General features: G+C 51.6%; 1 protein-coding gene across 2 annotated transcripts; it reads right to left on the reverse strand.

Moving 5' to 3' along the window:
• On the reverse strand, nucleotides 1-27,961 carry DEF6 (DEF6 guanine nucleotide exchange factor). Of its 2 annotated transcripts, none has more exons than XM_059701906.1 (11): nucleotides 27,632-27,961; nucleotides 13,703-13,843; nucleotides 12,902-13,087; nucleotides 11,077-11,313; nucleotides 10,846-10,992; nucleotides 3,751-3,859; nucleotides 3,254-3,552; nucleotides 2,299-2,465; nucleotides 1,988-2,186; nucleotides 776-866; nucleotides 1-580 (listed from the first exon to the last, which is right to left on the reverse strand). In XM_059701906.1, exons 1-11 carry the CDS (start codon nucleotides 27,725-27,727, stop codon nucleotides 357-359), a joined length of 1,896 nt encoding a protein of 631 aa, XP_059557889.1. In that variant the 5' UTR covers nucleotides 27,728-27,961; the 3' UTR covers nucleotides 1-356. The 2 variants fall into 2 exon arrangements, with proteins under 2 accessions (XP_059557889.1, XP_059557890.1); XM_059701907.1 differs by lacking the exon at nucleotides 27,632-27,961 and adding an exon at nucleotides 14,359-14,469.
• Between the last annotated feature and the right edge of the window lie 2 nt (nucleotides 27,962-27,963).

The following is a 27,963-nucleotide window of genomic DNA, read 5'->3' on the forward strand; positions in this document are numbered from 1 at the left end:
TTCACTCCAAGAAGTTTTTATTTGGAAATGTGCCTCCACAACTTGGTGGCAGTCTGGGGCTCATGGCCCCTGGCTTGTTTGTTTACTCTTTTCCAGCCCAGGGCCTAGGATCCTTGGGGTTAAGGCACAGGATCAAGTTCTCAAGGATCAACATCCCAGGCAGCCTTAGTGGCCTGGGGCCTGGGGCTGATGGCAAAAATAAACTAGGTTCCATTCCGGATTGTTTCGTGGTTGGAGGGCCTCGGCCCCTGACACCAGGTCCTCAGCTCCCTCTTTGCAGGGGCCAGTGTCACCCACAGGCCAGCTGTGGCAGGTCCTGGTGGGCATGAGGTTGGGGGGAAAGAGGCTAGCAAAGGCTAGTTTTCTGGTTCTGGGTCCAGTTTATCTTCCTGAGGGCTGGAAGCCGAGATGGGAGCCTCATCCCCACCGTTGAGGGACTTCTGCTGCTCACTGGTGCTGGGTGAGGCGGTCCTGCTGCCCTGGGATCCCCAGCGGGTCAGGCGCTTCAGGGAGGAGTCGCGGCGGGCAAGGAGAGGGGGCTGGAAGCCCGTGAAGGAGCTGCTGGTGGTGGGACGCTTGTCTGGCAGAGAAAAGGCAGGCGTGAGTCAGGAGAAAGGTACTGCGAAAGGGAGCGGTTGACAGGCCTGGCCCCAGCCCTGGGGAGGAGGACCTTCTGGCCTCCAGCCCTGCAGGCTCTGTAGGTCTGGAGGCGCCCCTCGCCCTCCCTTCTCCCTCCTCACTCCGGGGAGAGCGCCGAGGTCTAGCCCGCTCTCACCTCCAGGTTCAATTGGATGCATGAGCCTGTTCATCTGGACATTCCAGTGTCTCACGTTGGTGCTGGCCTGGCGCAACTTCCGCTTGGCGGCCTGCGGGACACGACACAGCCAGTGGGGAGGGGTCAGAGCCACTATCCAAGACAGGGTGTCTTGACCGTTACAGGAGCACAGGCCCCTTAGGATGTGACCAAGGCTGCTGACCGGCTCCTCAGAGAACTCATGCGTATTCACAGAGTGAGGTATACATACAGAGTTGGTATCCAATTTCAGGGGACTCATAAGACCCCTCCCACAGGGTTGCAAATAGCCATAATTATAGTTTCCGTTTATTAAGCGGCCAAGATGTGTTAAGTATATTTATTATCGTATTCAACCCCCAGAGCAGACGTTAACCACAAACAAGTGCAGAAGAGGTTAAGTGACTGGCCGGGGACACACGCCGACCTGACACCCCTGCCCCACCGCCTCTCGGGAGCTAGTGTACAAGCCTCTGCTCCGATGTTCACCGCCCTTAGCCGCAGGGGGTGGGGTCGTAGAGGAACTTTTCCTTTCCATATTTTTGTGTGTGAATTTTTTTTTATGATGACCATGCAAGCCAACAAAGGAAAATAAAATAAACACTATTAATAAGAACAAAACATCAAAATATAAAACTTTTCTTCCACAGAGATTTGTGCTTCAAGGAGAGGATGCAAAATACAGGGATAGCAAAATAGGATCTTGGAAGAGAAGGAGGAAAAATTTTGCCCAGATTAATAGTAATGATAAAAATAACAGCTAAAGTTTCTTCATCCCTTACTACATATGAAATACAGTGGGGCCTTGACTTAGGAGTCTAATTCGTTCCGAGACCGACCTCCTTAAGGAGCTCGTTAACTCAAATTACTCTGTCAACTCAATGCAAAAAATCGGCCGAGAGACAGCTGGTATCTCAAAAAACTCGTTAGTCGGGACACTCGTAAGTCAAGGCCCCACTGTACCACCTATTATCTCGTTCAATCTCATAACAATGCTATTTCCAGTCCCCATTCCCCAATGAGGGACTTGAACTCAGAGAGGTCAGGCAATTCTCCAAGGTCACAGCCAGAGGGGGACGAAACCAGGGTTTGAGAAAAGGCGGGGGGTGGGGTGGGGGGTGGGAGTGGGGGGTGGGGATCGGAGGTTCCCGCTCTCACTCTGCCAGTCACCGCCGATCCCACCGCAGGCCTCACCTCCACGTCCTCATCCGCCCTCTGCCGGTTCTGCCGCACCTCCTCCAGCTGCTGCTGGGCCAGCTGCAGGGAGCGGCTCTGCAGGGCCATCTCCTGCTGCAGCTCCTGCTTCTCCTGCTGCGCCTGCTCGATGTAGCGCTCCTGGTCCTCCTTCATCCGCATCAGCCGCTTCAGCTTCTCCTCCTCCTCCTCCAGCAGCCTGCGGCCGGCCGGGCGCACTGAGTCGTCTCCAGAGCCCAGGCACCGGAAGGCGCTCAGCAAGCGGGGCGGCGGGAAGCCGGGGAGGGGAGTCCGAGGTCCCTCAGCCTTACCTGGTCTGGGCCAGGCGCACGGCCTCCTCGTCCCGCCGAGCTTTCACCTCCAGTTGCAGAGCCTCCTGCAGCTTCTGCTGCATGTCCTCCAGCTCCTCGATGCGCTGCCGCTGCCGGGCAGCCTCCTCCTCCTTCAGCTCCATCTCAGCCTGCATGGATGCCCGGGCCTGCAGGGGCGGAGCCAGCTCAGGGGGGCCCAGGGCAGGGAGGCGGCGGGCGGGCGCCCTTTCCCCAGCGTCCTGCTAGGCTGGCCCCACTAGTTCTCTCCAGGAGAGAGTCTGGGGAGTTCCTGCATGTCAGCTCTCCTCACTTGATCCCTTCCTGAGAGCCTGGCCAGGCCAGATAACCATCAGCGAGCTGATGCTCCTAGCACCAGCCTTAACCATTACTATTATATGTGATAACATAATGTGTTATAATGAAGGCTGGTGCTGGGAAGGGAGTGACTATAATTAGAATAATTGTTATGACAACTCTTTCTCATGTGATCCTCACCAGCCCTCTGCAGTCAACAAGCCACTGGTAAGTGACTGAGGGACAGAGAGGCTGAGTACCTTGCCTGCGATGCCAGGGCTCCGAAGAGGCAGCGCTGGGAATGAACGCACGTGTCTGAGTCCAGTTCTAGATCTCTTCAATCCTAACCCTCATGGCCCCCACACGCTGAGTACGCCCCCGCTTTCATCCCCCCTTCCACCCATCCTGAATTCCCCAAATTGGCTTCATTGTAAACTCAGATCAAGTCTTCATTGTAAACTCAGATCAAGGCTAGTGTCATCAATTCCAACCCGAATCCAAGTTCATCCCTAATGACGTGGTCTTTAGCGGCTCCGGCCCCACCCATCCGTTGGCTCAAGCCCCACCTCACACCTTCTCTTCCCTCAGCCACCCCGCTGCCAGTTTCCTGCACCCTCCACCCAGTCGTAGCCCTCACAGGCCCCGCCCCCAGCGGCCTCACCTGCTCGGCCTCGCGCAGCTGGCCCTCCAGCGCCTGCTGCAGCTCCTGGTGCTGGCTGCGGCGCCGCGCCTCCTCCTCCTGCAGCAGGCGCTCCGCCTGCCGCTGCGCCTCCTGCAGCAGCTCCAGCTCCTGCAGCTTCCGCTCCTTCTCCTCCTGCAGCTGCTGCAACCGCAGCAGCTCCTCCTCCTTGGCGGCCCGGCGCCGCTCCCGCTGCTCCCGCTGCTCGCGCCGCTTCTGCTTCAGGTCCTTGTGCAGCGATGTCTTCCCCTCGGCCTGCAGCCGGATGGCCATCTGAATGGCTGCGAAGGGAGCGGGAGGGAGTCAGCAGGCGGCGAGCCCGAGGCGGGGCGGCTCGAGGTGGCCCGCTGCTGGAAAGGGACCTTAGGAGTCGCTGGAGTCGCCTCCAGCCTCCCGCTGGGCAAAGTGTCATCACCCGCGTTACACAGATGAGGCGACCGAGGCCCAGCCAGACCCAGGCCACCCCGTGAGCAACTCACCAGCGGTCCACTCCTGGCGCTGGCGCGTGTCCGAGGCGCTCATCTCGTACGTGCGGGAGGCCGTCTTCACGCAGAACATGCAGCGCTTTCCCTCGCGGTCAGGCAGCACCTGGGAGAGGGCAGGTGTCCAGGCAGGCTGGCCTCACTGAGGTCAGGGTCAGCTCCAGCCCCAGCCCCAGCCCCTCCTGGCTGACCATCTTCCCTGGCCACCCTCCCACTCTGTTTGCCGGAGCCTGTGTGCCAGCTTGGAGTTAGTTCTGGGGCTACGTGTGTCCTCACAGCTCTTGTAGACCTTGCTCTTTGAAGGGGAGTGGGCTGTTTCCATCTTGGTATCTCCCCGCAGGGCCTAGCATCTAGTCGCCACTCGGTGCTCATGCAGGTCATGCTTGAACACCTCCAGTGACCGGGTCCTCACTATCCAGAATCTTCTCCAGTCATCTATTTCACGGATATTTTGGAGTGTCTACTGAGTGCCACTCATTGTTCAGGCATTTGGGATACTGATGTGTGCCTCACAGACCAAATCCCTCCCTGCTGAGCTACACCCTAGTGGAAAATAATAGTTACTACATGTTGCGCTTCTTATGTTGTAGAGTCTGTACTGGTGTTTTATATGCAAGATTTTATTCACTCCTCCCAGACAACCTTGTCAGCCAGGCATCATTATCTCCACTTTACAGAGAAGGAAACCAAGGCTCTGGGAGGCCCAGAGCTTGCCCAGTTCACACTGCCTGTTAGTGGTGGAGTGGGGATTTCTGCCTAGATCTGTGTTCTTTCCACAGTGACACCTGTTTCCTCATTTGACAAAAATGGACAGAGCCTAGGGCAGGGGTCCTCAAACTTTTTAAATAGGGGGCCAGTTCACTGTCCCTCAGATCGTTGGAGGGCCGGACTATAGTTTAAAAAAAAAAACTATGAACAAATTCCTATGCACACTGCACATATCTTATTTTGAAGTAAAAAACCAAAACGGGAACAAATACAATATTTGTATTTGCATGTGGCCCGCGGGCCGTAGTTTGAGGACCCCTGGCCTAGGGTGGCTATAATAATTTTTTAAAATGTAGAGAACCAAGATGGCGGCATAGGTTAACGCCGGAGTTTGCTGCTTTGAACAACTACTTCAAAAGTGAAACCAAAAAACAGAACGGACATCACCCAGAACCACAGGAACGCTGGCTGAGTGGAAGTCCTACAACTAGGAGGAAAGAGAAACGCATACGGACACTCAGAGGAGGCGCAGTGCTGAAGTCAAATTCTGAGGTGCGGAGTGCGTGGAGCGGGCTGGCGGCGGAGGGCGCGGTTGTTGTTTTCAATCGGGAGGGAGTCGCAGACTCTGAGCACCAGATCCGGGCGAGTCTTTAGGGACCCAGACTCAAACGGGAGAAGCGGGACTGTCTGGCTTCGGTCAGAACGAGTGCAGCTTTCTCTCCCAGCTTTGCAGCGGGTGCTGGGACTCAGAGAGGCAGAGCCCCTGGGGACAGGACTGAGAGCCGCCATAACTGCTCTCTCCGGCCCACCCTGTTGATCCTGTGCGACCCGCCCCGCCCAAGCCCTGCACAGAGGCATTTGCCGGATAGCCTCAGGCAAAGGCTAGATTAGCACCTCCCTAGAGGACAGAAGTTCTCTCACTGCTGACACAGCTGATTCTCATAGCCACTTGGCCTGGAGGTCAAACCCTCCCTGGAATTAGCTACAACAATCAAGATTTATCTATAAGACTGCGAACAAAGACCACTAGGGGGTGCACCAAGGAAGCATAACACAATGCGGAGACAAAGAAACAGGACAAAATTGTCAATGGAAGAAATAGAGTTCAGAACCACACTTTTAAGGTCTCTCAAGAACTGTTTAGAAGCTGCCGATAAACTTAATGAGATCTACACGAAAACTAATAAGACCCTCGATCTTATATTGGGGAACCAACGAGAAATTAAGCACACACAGACTGAAATAACAAATATTATACAGACGCCCGACAGCAGACCAGAGGAGCGCAAGAATCAAGTCAATGATTTGAAATGCGAGGAAGCAAAAAACATCCAACCGGAAAAGCAAAATGAAAAAAGAATCCAAAAATGCGAGGATAGTGTAAGGAGCCTCTGGGACAGCTTCAAGCGTACCAACATCAGAATTATAGGGGTGCCAGAAGATGAGAGAGAGCAAGATATTGAAAACCTATTTGAAGAAATAATGACAGAAAACTTCCCCCACCTGGTGAAAGAAATGGACTTACAGGTCCAAGAAGTGCGGAGAACCCCAAACAAAAGGAATCCAAAGAGGACCACACCAAGACACATCATAATTAAAATGCCAAGAGCAAAAGATAAAGAGAGAATCTTAAAAACAGCAAGAGAAAGAAACTCAGTTACCTACAAGGGAATACCCATACGACTGTCAGCTGATTTCTCAACAGAAACTTTGCAGGCCAGAAGGGAGTGGCAAGAAATATTCAAAGTGATGAATACCAAGAACCTACAACCAAGATTACTTTATCCAGCAAAGCTATCATTCAGAATTGAAGGTCAGATAAAGAACTTCACAGATAAGGAAAAGCTAAAGGAGTTCATCACCACCAAACCAGGATTATATGAAATGCTGAAAGGTATCCTTTAAGAAGAGGAAGAAGAAGAAAAAGGTAAAGATACAAATTATGAACAACAAATATGCATCTATCAACAAGTGAACCTAAGAATCAAGTGAATAAATAAACTGATGAACAGAATAAACTGTTGATTATAATAGAATCAGGGACATAGAAAGGGAATGGACTGACTATTCTTGGGGGGGAAAGGGGTGTGGGAGATGTGGGAAGAGACTGGACAAAAATCGTGCACCTATGGATGAGGACAGTGGGTGGGGAGTGAGGGCGGAGGGTGGGGCGGGAACTGGGAGGAGGGGAGTTATGGGGGGAAAAAAAAAAGGAACAAATGTAATAATCTGAACAATAAAGATTTAATTAAAAAAAAATGTAAAATAACAAGTGTTGGTGAGGATGTGGAGAAATTAGAACCCTCATCCACTGCTGGTAAGAATGTAAGCAGGCGCAGCCACTATGGGAAACAGTTTGTTCCTCTAAAAGTTAAATAGAATAACCCTATGATCCAGCAATTCTACTCCTAGGTATTTACTCAGAGAAATGAAAACACATCTCCCCCCAGAAATTTGTAGATGGGTGTTAATAACAGCATTATTCACAACTAGAGGCCTAGTGTATGAAAATTTGTGCACTCAGGGAGGGTAGGGGGTAGTCCCTCAGCCCGGCCTGTGCCCTCTCGCAGTCCAGGACTCCTCAGGGGATGTCCACCTGCCGGCTTAGGCCCCCTCCCAGGGGATTGGGCCTAAGCTGGCAGTCAGATATTCCTCTGGCAGCCTGGGAGCCCTTGGGGGATGTCCGACTGATGGCTTAGGCATGCTCCCCATGGGAAGTGGGCCTAAGCTGCAGTCAGACATCCTTAGCGCTGCTGAGGAGGTGGGAGAGGCTCCCGCCACTGCCGCTGCTCTCGCAGCTGTTAGCCCGGCTTGTGGCTGAGCAGTGCTCCCCCTGTGGAAGCGAATTGACCACCAGGAGGCAGCTCCTGCATTGAGCGTCTGGTGGTCAGTGCACGTAATAGTGACCAGTGATTCCCCCATTAGGGTCAATTTGCATATTACCCTTTTATTATATAGGATAGCAAATAGATGGCAACAACCCAATGCCTAGCCTATATAATAAAAGCCTAATATGCTAAGTGTCTGGTCATTCGTTCATCCATTCAACCAATCAAAGCATAATATGCTAATGATATGCTAAGGCCACTCAACTGCTAGCTATGACGTGCACTGACCACCAGGGTCAGACGCTCCAACTAGTAGGTTAGCTTGCTGCTGGGGTCTGGCCGATCGGGACTGAGCAAGATGGGCTGGACACTCCCTGGAGCCCTCCCATGGCCCCTCCCCCCCTGCCAGCCCCACCCACGATCGGCCCCCCAACACCCCAATCAGGGGCAGGGCCGGCCAGCCAATCACCTGTGGTCCCTCCCCCCAGCTAGCCCCACCCCTGATGGGCTCCCATTGGGGGCGGGCTGGTCAAACCCCACCCGTGCACAAATTCATGCACCGGGCCTCTAGTCAACAAATAAATTGAGAAGCAAAATGTCATATATCTATAATGGAATATTATTCAGCCATGAAAAGGAATGAATTCCTGATCCATGCCACAACATGATGAGCCTTGAAAACATGCTAAGAGAAATAAGCCAGACACAAAAAACCCAAATATTGTACTATTCCACTTATATGAAGTGCCTAGAATACTTATTCATGGAGACAAAGGAGGGGTGGGTGAGGATGAGGATGAGTTATTGCTTAGTGGGTACAGAATTTCTATTTGGGATGATGAAAACGTTTTGGAAACAGATGATGGCGATGGCTACACAACACTGTGACTCTATTTAATGTTACTGAATTGTACACTTAAAATGGTTAAAATGGCAAATTTCATGTTATACATATATTTTTCCTACTATTAAAAAACTTTTTGTGCTTAGCTGGCATGACTCAGTGGTTGAGGATTGACCTATGAACCAGGAGGTCACGGTTTAATTCCTAGTCAGGCAACATGCCTGGGATGTGGGCTCAGTTACCAGTGTGGAGCCTGCAGGAGGCAGCCAATCAATGATTCTCTCTCATCATTGATGTTTTTATTTTTTTTAATTAATTTATTTTTTAAAAAATATATTTTATTGATTTTTTACAGAGAGGAAGGGAGAGGGATAGAGAGTTAGAAACATCAATGAGGGAGAAGCATCGATCAGCTGCCTCCTGCACGCCCCCTATTGGGGATGTGCCCACAACCAAGGTACATGCCCTTGACCGGAATCGAACCTGGGACCCTTGAGTCCGCAGGCGGATGCTCTATCCACTGAGCCAAACCGGTTAGGGCATCATTGATGTTTTTATCTATCTCCCTCTCCCTTCCTCTCTGAAATTAATTAAAAAAATTTTAATTTAAAAACCAAACCAAATCAAAAAAAACTTTTTATTTTAAACCTCTAAAACAAGCATGTCAAACCCATGGCCCATGGGCTGCATGTGGCCCACAACGAATATTTTTGTGGCCCAGCCAATATAACAGTATGTAAGAAACATTTTAATAAAAATTTTGTAACTTAATTTTTACAATATCCTGTTATACATAATCTATATATATAAAAGCCTAGCCCTGGCTGGTTTGGCTCAGTGGATAGAGCGTCAGCCTGTGGACTGAAGGGTCTCAGGTTCGAGTCTAGTAAAGGGCACATGCCCCAGGTTGTGGGCTCAATCCCCAGTAGGGGGCAAGCAGAAGGCAGCCAATCAATGATTCTCTCTCATCATTGATGTATCTATCTCTCTCTCCCTCTCCCTTCCTCTCTGAATTCAATAAAAATACATATTAAATAAATAAATAAATAAATAAATACTTAAGTGACCGTTACAACTGTGTCACTATGATGCACACTGACCACCAGGTGGCAGATGCTCAACACAGGAGCTGCCCCCTGGTGGTCAGTGCACTCCCACAACCAACCTCCCGTGGCCGGCCCAACCTCCTGTGGTCCCCCTCCCTGGCTGGCCGGCGCCAATCAGCCCCGATTGGGACTGGGCACGATAGCCCTTATCAGCCCCATCCCCGGCCAGGCCGAGAAACCCCACCCGTGCACAAATCTGTGCACCGGGCCTCTAGTTATTAATAACTAACTACAATGTTTGCTAATGACTGATTACTATAATCATGTTGCATTCATTTTCCCTTATGCGCCTCACGCACAGACGTACCATTTCCACTAACACTAGCAGCGAATATTTTAGCAGCCGATTGTCACGTCACTAGTCTTGGACTGACTAGTTTGGTGTGCACAACAGGAAATATTTCGTTTTTGGAGAACAAGAAAAATAGGTTTATTTGCGTTTCACTTATTAATTTGTGCAGTTATTCAGTGTCCGGTAAGTTAGTGTTCAAGAAAAAAAATTAATTTTGATTAAAAAGTTCTGTTATTTTATGTTAATGATGACTCACTTATTTCAGCCCTTTGTATTCAGCATGTCTCTATCGAAATAAAACTACGTTTCTATGAAAATTGAAGCTTTTGGTTTTTTGCGGCCCACATAAACTTAAACTGCTTATTTGGCCCGTGTTAGCCTTCGAGTTTGACATGCTTGCTCTAAAATAATAATGGACACAGCCAGGGAGGGGAAGGGAGGGGAAGGGGGAAAGGAGAGGAGTGTGGAGAAAGGACAAGGAGGTGACGAGTTGCCAAAGGGAATGGACTTTGGGTGAAGGAGAAAGACCTTTAAAGAGGATTTTGAGGTTTTGCTGGGTAGTGTGAGACATAAGCCGCCTCCTCTGAAATCTTTAGCAAAAGCCACATTATTCACCAATGACTGCAGGTTTAAGGGAGAGAGAGAGAGAGAGAGAGAGAGAGAGAGAGAGAGAGAGAGAGAGAGAGAGACCTCAGAGAGGAAGGGGAAGGGAGAGAGAGAGAAAAACATCAATGATGAGAGAGAATCATTGATTGGCTGCCTCCTGCACGCTCCCCACTAAGGGTGGAGCCCGCAGCCCGGAAATGTGCCCCCGACGGGAGTCAAACCCGGGACCCTTCAGTCTGAAGGCCAAAGCTTTATCCACTGTGCCGAACCAGCTAAGGCTAAAAAAATATTTTTTTTTTATTGATTTCAGAGAGGACGGGAGAGGGAGAGAGATAGAAATATGGATGAGAGAGACACTTCGATGGGCTGCCTCCTGCACACCTGCTACTGGGTATTGAGCCCAGCCCACGACCCAGGCATGTGCCCTGATCAGGAATCGAATCTGGGACCTTTTGGCCCATGGGGCATGCTCCATCCACTAAGGCACATCCGTCGTGTTGCAGGTTTTTTTTTTTTTTTTTTTTTTTAAATAAAAACAACAACAACACACCTGACATGGATGAGAATGGCCTTGAGACACCCAGGTATATTTGGGTGACACACATCTAAGCAAAAATAGTCACTGGCTTTTCTCCACTCGCCCTCCTGAGCCTCTTGCCCTCACACCCCATGGAAGGCCTTCTGGGCCCCGAGGTACGCGCCCCTTACCTCCACGCAGCACTGCCCGTCCAGTGGGATGGTGCCCCTTTTCTCCTTGCACTCTTCACTCCCAAAATAGCAGAGGCAGCTGGGCTGCAGCTGGAACCAGCGTTCCGCCCAGTTCCTCCTCAGGTGCCCTCGCTTCCACAGGTAGCCCTGCCAGACAGGGCAAAGTCAGAGGCTTCACTGCCCCCCGTCACTCCTCCTTGGCGTCCTCCCCTGTTGCCAGCGTGGCCTGACCTGCTTCAGGACGTCTTGGATGAGCTCCTGGTAGACCTCGTGGATGGCCATGCTGAGGGTGTCCCGCCCCACGCCGCGAAGACAGCGGCCGGAGTTGAAGAGCTCCAGGAACTGCCAGACGCTGAGCCCCCCGGTGGTCTGGGCTGCCTGGGCCTCCTGGGCCAGCAGCTCCTCCAGCTCCGCCAAGCTCACCTCCAAGCTCATGCTGCTGAGCACCTTCTTCAGCAGGTACTCCACCTGCAGGGGGAGAAGGCCTGTGACTGCGCAGGCAGTGTTGCTGGTGCCCACACTAGGGGGCGCTCCCCACCTGGCTCCCAGAGCCTGGGCGGAGGTGGCCAGGAACAGGGGGGTGGGAGTGGGGGCAGAGAACTAAACTGGTGAACCAGGGTAGAGATTTGGGAGGGGATCCTGGGGTCCCAACCCCAAGTCAGGCATCCACTCCCTTTCCCCAACTTACAGTCCCAGTCCTTCCTGCCTTAAACGAAGGGCAGGCGAAGGTAGGCGCTATGGGCTAGGTAGGGGCTAGGTAGGGGCGGGCAGAGGCAGCAGGTTACAGAACATATCAGAGCGGGTGCAGGAGCCCTCTCATCCAGCACCCTCACTTAGCAGATGACAAAAGGGGGAAGTGACTTGTTCTAAATCACACAGCAAGTTAGTGGCCGCCAGAACTTGACTCGGATCTCCTGAATCCCATGTGAGCCCTCTTCTGAGCCCCAACCCTGGGGGCCCTCCCTTATGGGAGGGCGAGGGGCCTGACGCTGGGGTAAGCAGGGCAGGGACAGGAAACCTGTTGGGGAGGAACCGGAAGTGGTGGTTGGGGTACATCCTGCTGCAGCTGGTTCACGCTGTGTGCTGATCACAGCAGCAAGCAGCCTTCTGGGAGGCCGCCTGCCCTGACTGGCAGGGCCTGGCAAGGCTGCCAACCTCGGTGTGTGTAGATGGACACACGTCCCTCTCCTGCCCCAGCAGCTTCTTGGGAAACCCCGGGTCTCAGCTGGGACTGGGGCGGGGTGCGCCAGTTCAGGGCTCAGGTGGCTCCCCTCAATGTTCCCACAAACAGAAGCGAGGATACAAATCTGAGAGCAGTCAGATGTGTGAGTACTTCTTGTCAACACAGAGGACCCTCCCCGTTTGCTCTAATCCAAAGACTTAAGTTCACCTTGACACCCTCACAGCCAAGAGGGCTTAGAGGGCGGGAGAAGGCTGAGCGGATGGGAGAGGGTGGAGAGCAGAGGGCGGCAGGTTGACGGAGGAGGGGGCCGTGCCCTGACCTCACTGATGAGTTGAGGAGGGAGGGTGTATGCCTGGCCTCTACTCCCAGGAGACCTCCCTGGTCCTGCGCTGAGCCTGCCCCTGCGCTCCCTGTACTGTAGCAGGAGGGGAAATCTGGAGCCAGGTCAGATGCAGTTGTCCACCAGGAGTAATGAGAGAGGTCCTAGAAGGGTCTCCCTCCCCATCATAGCACACCTTCTCCCAGGGCCACGGTCCTCAAATCCTGCATCTGGTCTTAAATGTTTTTGTTTTAAATGCCCAGTAATGTATTGGCATTCACACCTCTGTGTAAATAGAATTACAGGTCATTTTCCAGCTGTGAGGCCGGCAGGGTCTGAGGAAGTGTGGTTTTGCTTCTCCTGGGAGAAGGCACAGGTGTTCTGATAGGGGCGGTTGGGGGTGCCCACAGGTAGCGGGGTGGAGCAGGTATCAGCATGGGAACACAGAGAAGAAAGGGGATGTGGGAAAGTACAAAGGCCACTGGGCTTCCTTCATGGCGTGGCTGAGGCCTGTCCTCAACTGGTGCAGTCCCTGGGGCTGCCATCACCCTCACCTCATCGGGAACCATGATCAGAGGGTACTTGTCCTCAGACAGGAAGTTGAAGAGGCACCAGAGGCGGAAGGCATCCTGATTGGAGAGCATGCTGTTCCCGTTGCTACCCGCCCGGTAGTTCTTCTTGGCCGTCAGGGTCCAGCACAGCTCATCAAAGTGCTCCTTAACAAAAGCCCCCTCCTCCACCTGCCCCCAGGCCTGAGGTCAGTTAAGGAGGCCACCTGGCCTGGCTCTACCCCCCACCAGGCTCCAGCTGGTTTCTTGGGTCATCTACTCTCCTGCTCCCCACCCGCCAAGTCCCCCTCTAACTGAGGTATCCCTGAGCTGATTACCAGGTGACTAGCTGGTTCCAAGCACCCTGACCGCCCCGCCCCCCCCCCCCCCTACACACACATATCCACACCCACCCAAGTTCCCTTAGCCCAGAGGAGAAAGAAGGAAGGCCCTGGGGGGGGGGGGGTGGACAGTCAAGAAGAACCTGAGAAGACAGTGACAGGAGGAGCAGGGGGGACAGCGGAGGGGGAGCTGGAGAGCTCTTTGTACAGGTTACAGCCTGAAGCTGGAGGTGGGCCTCAGCAGGGATGGGGCGGGAAGCTATGGGAAGGGCGGAGGCTAGGAGAGAGCTGAGGGAGACCCAAGGTGAGCTCAGGGGGGCTAGGAGGGGTGAGTGGCTGGGAAGTGAAGGATGGACATGGGAGAGGTACAGAGGGGACAGAAGCGGGAGCTTGTAGGGGAGGACATGTGTTGGGGTGCTGGCTGGGAAGTGGGGAGAGGTAGAGGTGACCCCCCGCTGGGCCCCACCTTGTCCAGGATGTACTTGTTGAGGTAGGGCATGTATCCCTGGCTGGACACCGGGCCATCGTCGTCGTCGCGGAAGTGCTCCTCCAGAGCCACGGGGTCGTGGGGGATGTGCAGGACCGTGTACAGGTTGTGGGACAGCACCTGAGACAGAGGGCCAGTTAGCCGCCCTGCACCCCCACCCAGACCGGGCCCACAGACAGCCCCCACCTCTGTCCCCTTCCCCACCCTGGGGAGGTCCTCTGCACTCGTCATGCAATTCAATCATAACTGAAACACACCCATATATAATGGAGTATTATTCAGCCATAAAAAAGAATGATCTTTGCCATTTGCCACAACATGGATGCTAAGTGAAGTAAGTCAGAGAAAAACAAACATGTATAATCTCAATTATATGTGGAATCTAAAACAAATAAACAACCATAAAAAACCCTCATAGATTCAGAGAACAGATCGGTGGTTGCCAGTGGTAGGGAGAGCAGGTGGGGAAAATGGGTGAAGGGGTCAAAGTTACAAACTTCCAGCTATAAAACCAGTCACGGGGTGCAACGTCCAGCGTGATAACGGCAGTTAATAGCACCGTATTGCATATTTACAAGCTGCTAAGAGTCCATTTCTCCAGCAGGAAGGAGGTTGGAGCTGAGGAAAAGAGCTACCATGTCTTCCAGGGCTTTGAGGAGACCAGATGCGTGGCCTTCTGGCCAGGCGTCTGCGATTGCACATTGTTGGAGCGATCACTGTGTCCCTGGGGGCTGCAGCTTTCTGGGAGTTTGCTGTGGGGGAACCAAGAAAGAAGGCATTTGCAGATTCCCACAGAAACTGTAATTCCAGGGAAGAGTCTGAGGAGATGAAGAAGCTGGCATCTCTCAGAGCGCCACGTGACCTTGGAGTGTAAGGAATTTCTTTGGGTTGACTTCCATGGAAGTTTGTCACTGAGCTGTGCTCCTGAATACGAAACAGGGATATATGAGCTAAGGCAGTGATGGCGAACCTTTTGAGCTCGGCGTGTCAGCATTTTGAAAAACCCTAACTTAACTCTGGTGCCGTGTCACATATAGAAATTTTTTGATATTTTCAACCATAGTAAAGCAAACATTTATATTTTTGATATTTATTTTATATATTTAAATGGCATTTAACAAAGAAAAATCAACCAAGAAAAATGAGTTCGCGTGTCACCTCTGACACGTGTGTCATAGGTTCGCCATCACTGAGCTAAGGAATAGTTCTCTTGATAAAGGAACGATTTGATAAATAAATGATTAAGAAATAAAAAAGAGCCCGGCGGGCGTGGCTCAGTGGTTGAGCATTGACCTATGAACCAGGAGGTCACGGTTCTATTCCCAGTTAGGGCACATGACTGGGTTGCGAGCTCGATCCTGGTGTGGGGTGTGCAGGAAGCAGCCGATCAATGATTCTCTCATCATTGATGTTTCTATCTCTCTCCCCTTCTCATTTCCTCTCCGGAATCAATAAACATATATTTAACAACAGCAAAAAAATAAAAATAAATAATAAATAAGGAAGTTGCTAAGAGAGTAAATATTAAAAGTTTTCATCACGCCGAAACCGGTTTGGCTCAGTGGATAGAGCGTCGGCCTGCGGACTGAAAGGTCCCAGGTTCGATTCTGGTCAAGGGCATGTACCTGGGTTGCGGGCACATCCCCAGTAGGAGATGTGCAGGAGGCGGCTGATCGATGTTTCTCTCTCATCGATGTTTCTAACTCTCTATCTCTCTCCCTTCCTCTCTGTAAAAAATCAATAAAATATATTTTTTAAAAAAAAGTTAAAAAAAAATAAATAAAAGTTTTCATCACAAGAAAAAACCTTTTTTGGTACCTACACGTGGTGATGCATTTTAACTAGACTTATTGTGGTGGTCATTTCCCAGTACAGTTGACCCTGAACCACGTGGGGTTAGGAACAGCAATACCCCCACCTCCACCCCCACAAAGTCGAAAATCCAAATATAACTTTTGATTCCTCACAAACTTAACTACAGCCCTGGCCCAGGGGTTGGAGTGCCGCCCTGTACACTGAAGGGTTGTGGGTTCGATTCTCAGCACATACCCAGGTTGTGGGTTTGAGCCCCACTTGGGGTACCTATGGGAGGCAACAGAACTGTTGAGGGTGGAGGTGATCAGGAACAGGGGGTGGCAGTGGGGGCAGAGAACTAAACTGGTGGACACTCTAAAATCAATTAAAAAGAAACATTAAAAAGCTTTTTTAAAAGCGTAACTACAGTTGTCCCTCGGTATCTGCGGGGGATTGTTTCCAGGACCCCGCGGACACCCAGTTCCGCAGATGCTAAAGTCCTTTCTGTCACATGGAGTAGCACAAAGCATCCAGTCGGCCCTCGCTATTGGAACCCCAGCCACGGACTGAAGAGACGGACCCACAGATGGTTGAATGTGCAGATGTAAAACCGGCGGATAGGGAAAGCTGAAGGTATGTCTGTTGAAAACTACCCCCATATAAGTGGACCCATGCAGTTCAAACCCGTGCTCAAGGGTCTCCTGTATGTACAAATAGTGAATCATCACATTGCACACCTGAAACTAATGTTAAATGTCAATCATACCTCAAAAAACAAGCACAAAAAACCTAAAACAAATACTCACTCTGCACCAAAAACTGAGCTAAGCACTTTACATATACTTCACTTAACCCCCATAATAACAGTTACTATCCCCATTTTAGGGATTACAAACCATAACCTAGGCCCTGAGACATTAAGTAACCCACCCAAGGTCAGAGAGCTGGCAGAGCTGGGATCAACCCCGGCAGCCTCGCTCTGAGCCACTGCGTAGGGAGGGGGGTCTGTCCTCTTTCAGGCAAAGACACGGAGGCTCGAGGCACCACCGCAGCGAGAGCCTGCCATTCAAACACAGCTCTGCAGGCCCCAAAGCCCAAGCACTTCCTGCGATGTCGGGCTGTCGGCAGGGAGACGGCCTGTCACCCAGGGCAGAAGCCCCAGCCTGGTCGGTTCCCACCAGAGACTCTGTGTTCGGGCTGCAGCCTGCCTGGCACCCAGGTGTGCCCTGCCGCAGGCATAGGCGGTGTGCGATTCCAGGCCCCGGCCCGGTAGAGATGGAGGGGAGCTGCAGAGGGCTCAGAGGAGCGTCCTGAAAGTGGTCTGTGGGGGACAGATGTGAGGACAAGGCCTAGAAGGGGTGAAGGCCATAACGGTATGGAGGGGAAGCAGGGGTTGCTTAACAAACCCATAATATTAGACACAAGAGGATGAAGTCTGAACCAGGAAATCGGGGTGTGGGGGGGTGCCTTGAGGTAATTCTGCTGTAGCGCTTATCACACAGCGTAAACGACCAGTCACTGCGCACACCTACTACGTGCCAGCCACGGCATGAGGTGCTTTCCCCTGCACGCCACAGGCAGCCGGTAAGTGCTTATCTCATGGCCGACTCCACCACCAGTTAACCTGGGAATCGACTCCTCCGAGGCAGAGCTGGCAACATCTACAGAGGGCATGCGTGCCCAGTCTTCGTTTCTCTATTCTCTCCTGTGACAGGAGGACTGACAGGAGGACAGAAAGGACTGAGACTTCTCCCCAATGTTCTTGGGCCTCAGGTTCAACTTGGCAAAGTGGGATGTTGGGGGGCTCAGCAGAGCGTGTTTTCTTTCCCCTAACCTCCCTCTGGGGAGCCATCCCTGATCCCCACCCAAACCCTCTTTCCCACACTCTTCGAATGATCTCACATGCCATCTTTGGTTTCGCCTTCTCTTGTTCTAGAGGACAGCAGAAGTTTCTTCCTCATGAACTCTGCCCTCTCCCTATTTTGATAATAGAGACTTGATTTCCCTTGAGAAGTACCTCTCCCCCATTCCCAGTATCTGTGCTATTGACCATTTGTACCCCTACCCCACCTGTCTGCAAGGGTGGGCACATCAAGGTCACAATGATTGCTTCAAGGAAGGGCACATGACCAAACTGGGCCAATGAGAATCAGCCCTAGGATTTTTGCTTCCTCTGGTGAAAAACAGGTATACCCTTTCCATGGAATTGTTAAGTTAGGTGCAGCTGACATCTTTGTCCCATTGTGGGAAGTGCCTGCTTACAAATAAACCCATCAGTGAAAAAAGCAGAATCAAGAGATAAAGAGAGTCATCATTTCAGAACGTGATCCAGCCATGCCTGACATCAGTGCTATGCTTAGAGCTCTGGTAGGTGAGCCAGTAAAAAACATCTTCCTTTAGTTATCTTGAGTTGGGTTTCTATCATTTATACCCAGAGAAAACATGACTAATCCATCTGTGATCACAGGACACCAATCCCCAGTCCAGGAGGTGCCACTGGCTCAATGCCCTTTACACCCCAGGGTGACTAACACGAGAGAAATATCCACTTCTGGAGAGACACACGTTACTCTAAGAGTTTTACATATTTCCACCTGTTGCCTCCTTACCTTCCTTCAAGTCTCTTAAAGCACGGCTTTAAGAAGCTCCCTGCATAGCCCAGCCAAAGCGCTACACTCCAGTGGCGGGCATGGGGTGGGGGTGGGGCCTTGGGTAAACGCCTTCACACTCTGAGCCTAAGCTTTGGTGTCAGTAACACGGGATAACGCCTGCCATGGCTGTGAGGCTGGAGTGCCAGGCTTAGGTCTGCACGGAGCAAATGGCAGTTCCCTTCCTGTATCGAAAGTGCAGTTTGTATTGTTGTTCATCCTCACCAGAGGACACGTTTTCCGTGGATTTTTGTTATTTATTTATTTAAATTTATCTTTATCGTTGAAAGTATTACAGATGTCCCCTTTGTTTGTTTGTTAAAAATATATTTTATTGATTTCTTACAGAGAGGAAGTGAGAGAGACAGAGAGTCAGAAACATCGATCAGCTGTCTCCTGCACACCCCCCACTGGGGTCGTGTCCGCAACCAAGGCACATACCCCTGACCGGAATCGAACCTGGGACCCCTCAGTCCCCAGGGCAATGCTCTATCCACTGAGCCAAACCAGTCAGGGCCCCTTTATTTGTTTGTTTTTCCCATTGACCCCTCTACCATGCACCGCCCCACCACTGTATTGTCTGTGTCCATGATTTTTAGAGAGTGGAAGGGGGAAAAGGAGGGAGAGAGAGAGAGAGAGAGAGAGAGAGAAACACTGATGTGAGACATCGATTGGTTGCCTCCCACAGGCACCATGAATGATTGAAACTGCATGGGCTGACATTCTAGCCATTTAGCAACACCAGCCAGAGCAAAAGTGAGCTTTTTTACGAACAAATTGACATAGACACAAAGACTAGCCAGACGAAGTCCTGAGGCGGCTGTGGAGAAAAGGAGACTTGAATGCCCTACTTGGGAGGTGTGAATTGGTAGTCTTCCTGGGGGAAGGATCTCTCAAACTTATCGATGAGAGTGAGCCCAGCATTTCCTCTCATCCAACCCACAGATGCGCTCACTGAGGCCTGAGGCCGCTGTTTATAATGTGAAGAGGTGGCGACAGCCTGAGGCTTCCTCAGGAGGGGAAGGCACTGGAGTTGCAGGCCTGGGCAAGTAGTTTAACTTCTCCAAGGCCTTCGTCCTCTCTGGGAGGGCCATAAGGGGGCCTGCTCCACAAGGGTTTTTCTAAGGAAGAGCTTGTTGGCACAGTGCCTGGTGCCTATTCCTGGACTGGAGTCGCTCTTAATTCCAAACCCCCGAAGGAAGGTGCATAGTGCATTGTTTAACAATGGCTGTGAGCCATTTTTTATTAGTATATTTGTATAAACAGACATAGAAAGCTAAGCGCAATATATGGGCAGGTGAAAAAGTAAGCTGTGGGATAAAATGTTTGTAAAACAAATGTGTGCAAAGATGAGGTTGAGCCTTACCAAGCGGCTATTTTGGTAGGTCAAAACATCAGAGGTCAGCAATTTCATATGTTCAACCTTATATATTTACTAGAGGCCCGATGCACGAAATTCGTGCAAGGGTAGGCCTTCCTTCCCCTGGCTGCCGACTTCACAGCCCTGGCCCCCACCCGCACCCACCTTGGCCTGGCACTACCCACGTCTGCTGCCATAGACCCCTGGTTCCCAGGTTCCACAGAGTCCCCCCCCCTCACTCCCTGATCGATTGCCCTGCAGAGGGTGGCCTGGGCCTCCCTCTGCAGGGGGAGCATGAGGTGATGGAAGTGCCCCCTGACCAATCTCATTGCACCCGCCTTGGCTGGCCTGGCACCAGTGCGTGTCATAGCATGGTCGACCAGTCGGTTGTTCTGCTGTTCCCCCGTTTGGTTGATTTGCATGTTACACTTTTATTATTATAGATTTGTACATAGAAAAAAAAAAAATCTAGCCCTGGTGGTGTTTCTCAGTGGTTAGAACATTAGCCCAATCAAAGGGTCGCAGGTTCGATTCCCAGTTAAGGGTGAGTGCCTTTGTTGCAGGTTCCATCCCCTGCTCCAGTCGGGGTGTATGCATGAGGCAACCAATCGATATGCCTCTCTCACATCAGTGTTTCTCTCTCTTTTTCTCTCTCCCTCTCCTTCCCTTCCACTCTCTCTAAAAGAAAAAAAAAAATCAGTGGAAACCCCCACACTCCTATCCCCATTTCTACTTTAATTTCCTCCCAGTCATGTATCAGCTTCCATCAGACGATGCCTTTTTACTTTTCTCGTTTATCATGTTCTCTGCCTGCAGTGGTAGCACAAGGGCTGGGGTTAGCTCTGTTTGTCTTACGGCCGCATCACTGGGCTGGCACACAGTGCATGCAATAAATCTGTTGAATGAACCTAAATGCTTCATGGGGAGAAGAGGAAAAAATACAAAAGCCGAACAGAATGGACTGAATCTCTCTGAGCAAGCTAACCTCACCGGGCCTACTTTCATCTCTAAAAAGGGCGCTCAAGGAAATAACGTACAAACCCCGCCCACCCCAGGATAGAGCCTGCCACACAGCAGCACATGCTTATCTCCTTGGTCTATTGGCCCACACTGTCCTCCTCTAAGACCTACCTTTCTCACCTGTACCTTTTGCCAGTGGAATCTGAGGGGCCCAGGGCAGAGGACCTGATCCCCATGAGCTGTCAGGAGTCAGGACAAGGAGGAATTAAAGGCTCCAGACACTCGGGGCTCAGGGCCTCTCCCCAGAGAGCTCAGCAGACCTCAGACTGCCAGGCTTCCGGTGCCTGGTGCGGTGGGGGCTGGGCGGGGAGCAGGTGTGGCCAGAGGGTCGTGCTGGAAAGGAAATGGCCGGGATGGGGCCAGCAGGAGCCGTCAGTCCTCAGCCCCGAGGCAGGAACGCTCGCTGCGCTCATTTTGCAGAAGAGCACGTCAAGGCCTGCTCTCGATCTCTAGGCTACGCTGGCTCTGGCTGAGCATCAGAATCGTCTGGGGAGCTGGTGAAACTGAAATATGCTGGGCCTGCCCAGGCCTACTGACTCAGAGTTTCCTGGGGTGGGGTCCAGGTGTCTGCAGTCCACAGGCTGCCATGTGGCCTCCCTCAGAGAGAACTCCCACAGGTTCCCCCACCCACCCAGGTAGCCCTGACCTCTGGGCTGGCAGCCATTGACCTTGGACAGGCTTCATTTATTCACTGTTTCCTCTGGAGGCATGTGGTTCTGGAGTGCCCTCAGAGCTCAAGTGCAGGGATCGGGGCTGCTGCCATGCCCACGGTTCTGTAGTTTCCAGCCTTCAGGAGTAGATGCAGATACAGGGGCTGTGAGGACCCGTAAAAGCACCAAGCAATGACTGCAGAAAGACTGAATGGCCACTCTCCCCTCCTCCCTCCTCATGGCCTACAGTCTTTACACGTATCTAGGTGCTAAGTGATTTTTTAAAAATATGCAGATCTTTTTAAGAGTTACTGAATGTATTTTTCTCAACCAGCGTGTACTAAAGTTTAGCTGCTACCATGAGGGAGGAGCACTGGGAATTTTAAAAGGCCAGAGCTGTGTGCCTGCTGAGAGCAAGAAGGGGCTGGAAGGACTGGGTGTGGGCATCAAAGGGAAGAGAGGCTCCCTCCGAAGAGGGAAGGAGAGCCGGCCTCAAGGCTCAGTTTCACCTATTTGATGCATTTTGTTCACATTAATTTTTGTAGGTTGCTAGCTGGGTAGCTTAGTGATCCCCAGTTCAACCCTAGGACTTTGCAGATGAGAAACTGGAGGTCCAGAGACAGTGGTGATTCTCCAGGTCACCCAGCTGGGGAGTGATACAGGTATACAACTACGTGACTTTGCATCGAGTGGTTTACCATTAAGCCATCCTCCCCCTCCTCCGCATTCCAGCCTGAGGAGACCAGCAGCTGGTAGAGGTCAGGGCAAAGCTGATGACCTCACGCCAGCAGATTCCTGGAGTTGTTCTTAACTTCCCCTCCACCAAGAAGGTGTTGTCTCTCTCTAGAGGAGGCAAGCAACCCTACTGAGCTCTAGGACTACCCTGAGTGCCGACTGGAGGCTCAAGAGCCTCCCCGAGCCAAGTAGGGAGGCCCCAGTTCGCCCTCCCTGCCTTTCCCGGCTCCTGTCAGCCAAGGGGACGTGGTAGGCCGGCTCCCGCCTAAGATCCTCATCAGCCAGAGACATGATGTTCCACCCACACCCCCAATCCTAGGCCCCTCACTGTGGGCCTGGCAGTCGGGGTCAAATTCTCAATGGGTCCCCCATTAGGCCTAAAACCAAAGCTGCTCCCTAGGGAAGCGGGTGTGGCCACTAGGAAGCCCAGCCTCCCCAAGGGACCCTCCCTGCAGCCCTGTCAGGGCTACTTGCTCCTAAAGCTCTTTAGGGAAGGAGGTTCTGAGGACCCTCCAAAAACTCAGCCCTCAACCCCCGAGAAATTCTAAGCTCAACCCCAATCCGGAAATGTCATTCCTACTGCTCTAGTTTTTAAAAAATTGACTTCAGAGAGGAAGGAAGAGGGGGAGAGAGATAGAAACATCAATGATGAGAGAAAATCACTGATCAGTTGCCTCCTGCACACCCCGCACTGGGGATCGAGCCCACAACCAGGGTGTGTGGCCTGACCGGGAATCGAACCATGACCTCCTGGTTCATAGGTCGACACTCAACCACTGAGCCACGCCGGCCGGGCCCTATTGCTCTATTTTCAGTGTTCTCAACCCAACTGGACAAAGAGCACTGTACTTTCTAAAAGAATTCAAAGAGAGGAAAACTCATCTGATCTCGCCCCCAGCCTTCTCTTCTCCAGAGAAAACACTCCTGACCCCTTGGGCTGTTCAGAGGACCTGCTGTTCTTCCTCTTCCCTCTGGCCTCATCATGGCTTTGCCCAGGACAGTCAGTGGCAGCCCTTCTACCAACACATCAGAGCAGAAGTGCCGACTTCACAGACACATGTAGCTTGCTCTGGCTGGTGCAGTTTTCCTGCTTGGTTCCAACCAAGGACTCCCAGCCCAGGGGCAGTTTTAGTGAGGAGATGCTACCCCCAACTTATCCCTTCTCCCCAAGTTTTTTTAAAGGGGAGAGGGTGGGTGGTGAAACCAAGATGGCGGCATAGGTAAGCACCGGAAATTGCTGCCTCAAACAACCACTTCAAAAATACAACTAAAAGACAAAACGGACATCATCCAGAACCACAGGAAGGCTGGCTGAGTGGAAATTCTACAACTAGAAGGAAAGAGAAAAGCACACTGAGACTCAGGAGGTGCGGAAGTAAAGTGCACAGGTATGGAGGCGCACGTGGAAAGGGCTGGCAACTGAGGACATGGTTGTCTTTTTCAATCGGGAGGGAGTCTCAAGCTCCCGACTGCTCTGAACTCCAGTTCCGGGCGAGTCTCTGGGGACCCAGACTAATATGGGGAGAAACGGGACTGTCTGGCATTGGTCGGAACTCAAGGGCGGCTTTCTCTCAGAGGTGCTTGCAGCGATTACCGGGACACTGAAATGCAGGGCCTCTTAGGGTAGGACTGAGGGTCAGCCATAGCTGTTTGCTCTGCCCTGTTGATCCCCTGAGACCCCGCCCCACCCAAGCGGCAAGCAGAGGCTTTTGCATATGCCCTTTGCAATCTGAAAATTACCTAACAAACTGCAGCTGGGTCAGAGAGACCCAGAACTTCCAAAAGAAGGCCCAAGGCCCCACAGCAGCTTGCATTGCTTCACAGCTGGGCCTCATCTGGGCACCTCCAAACCCCAAACAAAGAAGAGGAATCTGCAGATCTCTCCATAGCTCCTTCTGGGTAGCCTCAGGCCCAAGCACCTCCTTAGACCCAAGAGCCAGTGTACCCAGTGGTCAGAGTGGGACCATCCAGATTACAACTCCTCAGATCCATAAGGGACACACTCAGGGAGCAGACTCAGTGAGTACTAAAGCCCCACTGAAGCAAGTCTTGTCCCAGAAGGGTTTCTCCAGCACAGAAGTTCTCCCACTGCAGACACAGCTGATTCTCACAGCCAATTGGCCTGGAGGTCAATTCCTCCCAGTGATACCTATAACAATCAAGGCTTAAGTACAACAAGACTGTGCACAAAGCCCACAAAGGGGTGCACCAAGAGTGTCCACCTCAGGTAACTGGGGAGGCTGAGTCACTGGGCCCTATAGGACACCTAGCACAGAAAGCCACTCTATCAACACAGGGAATCATAAAAAATGCAGAGACAAAGAAACAGGTCACAAATGATAGAAATGGAGGAAAGCAAACGACTGGATATAGAGTTCAAAACCACGGTTATAAGGTTTTTCAAGAATTTTCTAGAAACCGCTGATAAATTTAGTGAGACCCTCAAGAAATCTAGTGAGACCCTCGAGGTTATGAAAAAGGACCAACTAGAAATTAAGCATACACTGACTGAAATAAAGAATATTATACAGAGTTCCAACAGCAGACTAGAGGATCGCAAAATCAAGTCAAAGATTTGAAATATGAAGAAGCAAAAAACACCTGACCGGAAAAACAAAAAGAAAAAAGAATCCAAAAATATGAAGATAGTGTAAGGAGCCTCTGGGACAACTTCAAGTGTACCAACATCCGAATTTTGGGGGTGCCAGAAGAAGAGAGAGAGCAAGACATTGAAAACCTATTTGAAGAAATAATGACAGAAAACTTCCCCTACCTGGTGAAAGAACTAGACTTACAAGTCCAGGAAGCTCAGAGAACCCCAAACAAAAGGAATCCAAAGAGGACCACACCAAGACACATCATAATTAAAATGCCAAGAGTAAAAGACAAAGAGAGAATCTTAAAAGCAGCAAGAGAAAGAAACTCAGTTACCTACAAGGGAATACCCATACGACTGTCAGCTGATTTCTCAACAGAAACTTTGCAGGCCAGAAGGGAGTGGCAAGAAATATTCAAAGTGATGAATAGCAAGAACCTACAACCAAGATTACTTTACCCAGCAAACCTATCATTCAGAATTGAGGGTCAGATAAAGAGCTTCACAGATAAGAAAAAGCTAAAGGAGTTCATCACCACCAAACCAGTATTATATGAAATGCTGAAAGGTATCTTTAAGAAGAGGAAGAAGAAGAAAAAGGTAAAGATACAAATTATGAACAACAAATACACATCTATCAACAAGTGAATCTAAAAATCAAGTGAATAAATAATCTGATGAACAGAATAAACTGGTGAATATAATAGAATCAGGGACATAGAAAGGGAGTGGACTGACTATTCTTGGTGGGGAAAAGGGGCGTGGGGGGTGCGGGAAGAGACCGGACAAAAATCGTACACCTATGGATGAGGACAGTGGGTTGGGGAGGGTAAGGGCAGAGGGTGGGGTGGGAACCGGGTGGAGGGAAGCTATGGGGGAAAAAAGAGGAACAACTGTAATAATCTCAATAATAAAGATTTAATTTTAAAAAGGAAAAAAAAGGGGGAGAGGTTGGATATCTCTCTCTCATCTGCTTCTTCCTCCACCTTCTGACCACTTCTCTATTGCTCTCTTGCCTTTCCGGCATCCCCACCCCCAACACTATCACTACTTCCTCCCATTCCAGGGTTCACCTCAGATGGCACGGGCTCCATATTTATGCCCCATCCACCACCTGCGGGAGACTCTCACAGCCAGCCCAGGTTCCCTGAGTGAGCCAGTTTTTGGGCGTGTGGAGGGAGAAATCCAACATTGACCTCGTGTGACCAAAGAGGCTGCTGTGGGCTCAGTTTGAATTGTACAGACAGCAAACAGTTTAAGTAGGCAAGCTTCCCATGGAATCGTCCCTGCAAATATTCAACCTGTGGGGTGGGGAGCAGCCACTGGCCTGGTTAGAGGCCAAGACAGAGGCTCAAGAAGAGATGGATTTTGGATGACCTGCATTTCTTCTGTCTAAACTGAAGACCCCGCTAGATGACATGAGTGGCAATAAACGAATTGAAGTAGACTATAGGGAAGAACCTGCCAGTAGCGCTGTTCTCCCAGGCGATCAAAGGCATCGTGGAATCATTCATTGGCTGCTCACAGGCTGGCTAAGGGTTAGGTTACGGGACAGGACCAGTTTGGGACAGCCAGTGACATTGCCTCCAACATCAGCAGTGTAGGCGGTTGGAATGAGGATGGGGATAACACCTACCCAGTTCCATTCATCTCCGGTTTCTAGGCACCTCCTACCTTGGTCATTAAGAATGGAGATTTCCTTGAGGCTACACCCCTATTTGGGAGTGCCCAGAGGAGACACCAGGAATCTAGGGCCTTAGCCTCATGCCAGATACATAGCTGGTGATCAGTAAATATTTGCCGAGTGAATGAATGAGCCCCTAAGGCAGGTCCAGAGAGTTGAGGCCTACCCTGCTCCCGTCTCCCACTGTTCCCTGGTTCTAATAGTTTAGGGCAGCAGTTTTCAACCCTTTTCATCTCACGGCACACGTAATTACTAAAATTCTGTGGCACACCAAAATATATTTTCTGCCAATCTGACACACACAAAAAAGTTCAAATTAAAAAAAAATTCCTCACTCAAGGAGCGAGGACATTTTTTCCATTGAGAGCGTGAAAGGAAGGTAGCCTCCTTCTTGCACCCCAACTGGGATTGAACCTGCAACCAAGGTACATGCCTTTGACTGGGAATTGAACCCAAGACTCATGGGTCTGTGGGCCAACACTCTCATCATTGAGCAAACTGGCCAGGGCAGGTATAATTTTGATTCATTCACACCGGACGGCTATTGTGGTGTTGGCTGTTGTTATTTTTTTATTTGGAAATCTAAGGGCAAAGAGGTCAGTGCTCCTGACAAAATAGGCATTGCATGTTTTAACAATTCTTGCAGCACATGGGTTGAAAAATCACAGGCCTAGGGTCTTGCTTCTTGCCCACTCACCAGGGTGGAGAAGACAGCATCCCCACAGGACTGGACGAAGGAAGGAGAGAAACCCTTGGGCCTACCAGGCACTGTCTAGGGCCATCGAACCTTAGGGCAATCACCGATGGCTCTCCCCGGGCTCAGATTCCACCCCCTTCCTACCTGAGGTCTCAAAGCTTAAGGCAACAGTTCTCTAACCCGAAGTGGGGGGAGGGGGAGGGAGAGTTAGGAGAGGGGGAGGTAGGCATCAGCATAATGCCCTTCCCAGCTCAGTCCCGCTGGGAGGCAGGCTTCCGAGGAGCTGTTCTGCCAGAAGAGACCCAGCGGCCAGTTTGGACTGGGAAAGGCTCTGTAAACCTCTCGCCGCGGAAGTGACTGACAAGCATTAGCTAACTGTCTCTCTTCAAAGGCAGGAGGAAGCAGCAGGGAGGAGCAGGGTACGTGCCCAAGCTTGACTCCGGGGCGATGTGTACTCATCGCACGGAGTCTCGGACGTCACCTGGCCCGTGGCCCTCAGAAACCACGATGCCGCCTCAACATCCCGACATCAGAGGGGCAGGCTCTGGGCGATGGCCCTGCACCGCCCCTGCTCCCCGGACAGTGGGCAGCAGCCACCCAGTACTGGCCCCCTCCACGCCCGGGCCTCTCGATGGCTGGGTGCCGAGAGTTCAGTGTTCACGCCGGGCTGGGCGGTGGGGCCCGTGGGTGTCTGCCAGCCTCCCTGGGCCCCGAGTGCCCTCACCTTGAGCTGGGACTTGGAGACCTTGCCGCTCTTCTCCACGTCCAGCGCGGTGAAGGCGTACCAGATGGACTTCAGCAGCTCCTTTCGCAGGGCCATGGCTGAGGCGCCCGCCCACGGTGGCTCTGACACCGAGATCCGGTTTCAGGAAATGCAAACGGTTGCTGAGACCACAGAGGGGCTGGCGCGGGGCGAGAGCTCCACCTGCCTGCTCGCCGGCTGCCTGTGCTGACTGGCGGGGCCAGCCTGTCGTTCCTGCAGGGCTCCGTGGCTCCACGCGCCAAGGCAGCGACGCCCAAGCCCCAGAGCTGGGGCCCCAGGTCTGTTCCGCTGGC

The sequence above is a fragment of the Myotis daubentonii genome, chromosome 6 (assembly GCF_963259705.1).
Source record: "Myotis daubentonii chromosome 6, mMyoDau2.1, whole genome shotgun sequence".
Classification (NCBI taxonomy): domain Eukaryota; kingdom Metazoa; phylum Chordata; class Mammalia; order Chiroptera; family Vespertilionidae; genus Myotis; species Myotis daubentonii.

What these genes read in the sequence shown, in the direction of transcription:
- DEF6 (XM_059701906.1), bottom strand. Translation starts at nt 27,727, where the DNA reads ATGGCCCTGCGAAAGGAGCTGCTGAAGTCCATCTGGTACGCCTTCACC. An exon ending in AGCTGCGCGAGGCCGAGCAG is followed by an intron (nt 2,466 to 3,253) that starts GTGAGGCCGCTG and finishes CCGCCCCTGCAG; the next exon opens with GCCCGGGCATCCATGCAGGC. An exon ending in GGGCGGATGAGGACGTGGAG is followed by an intron (nt 867 to 1,987) that starts GTGAGGCCTGCG and finishes CGTGTCCCGCAG; the next exon opens with GCCGCCAAGCGGAAGTTGCG.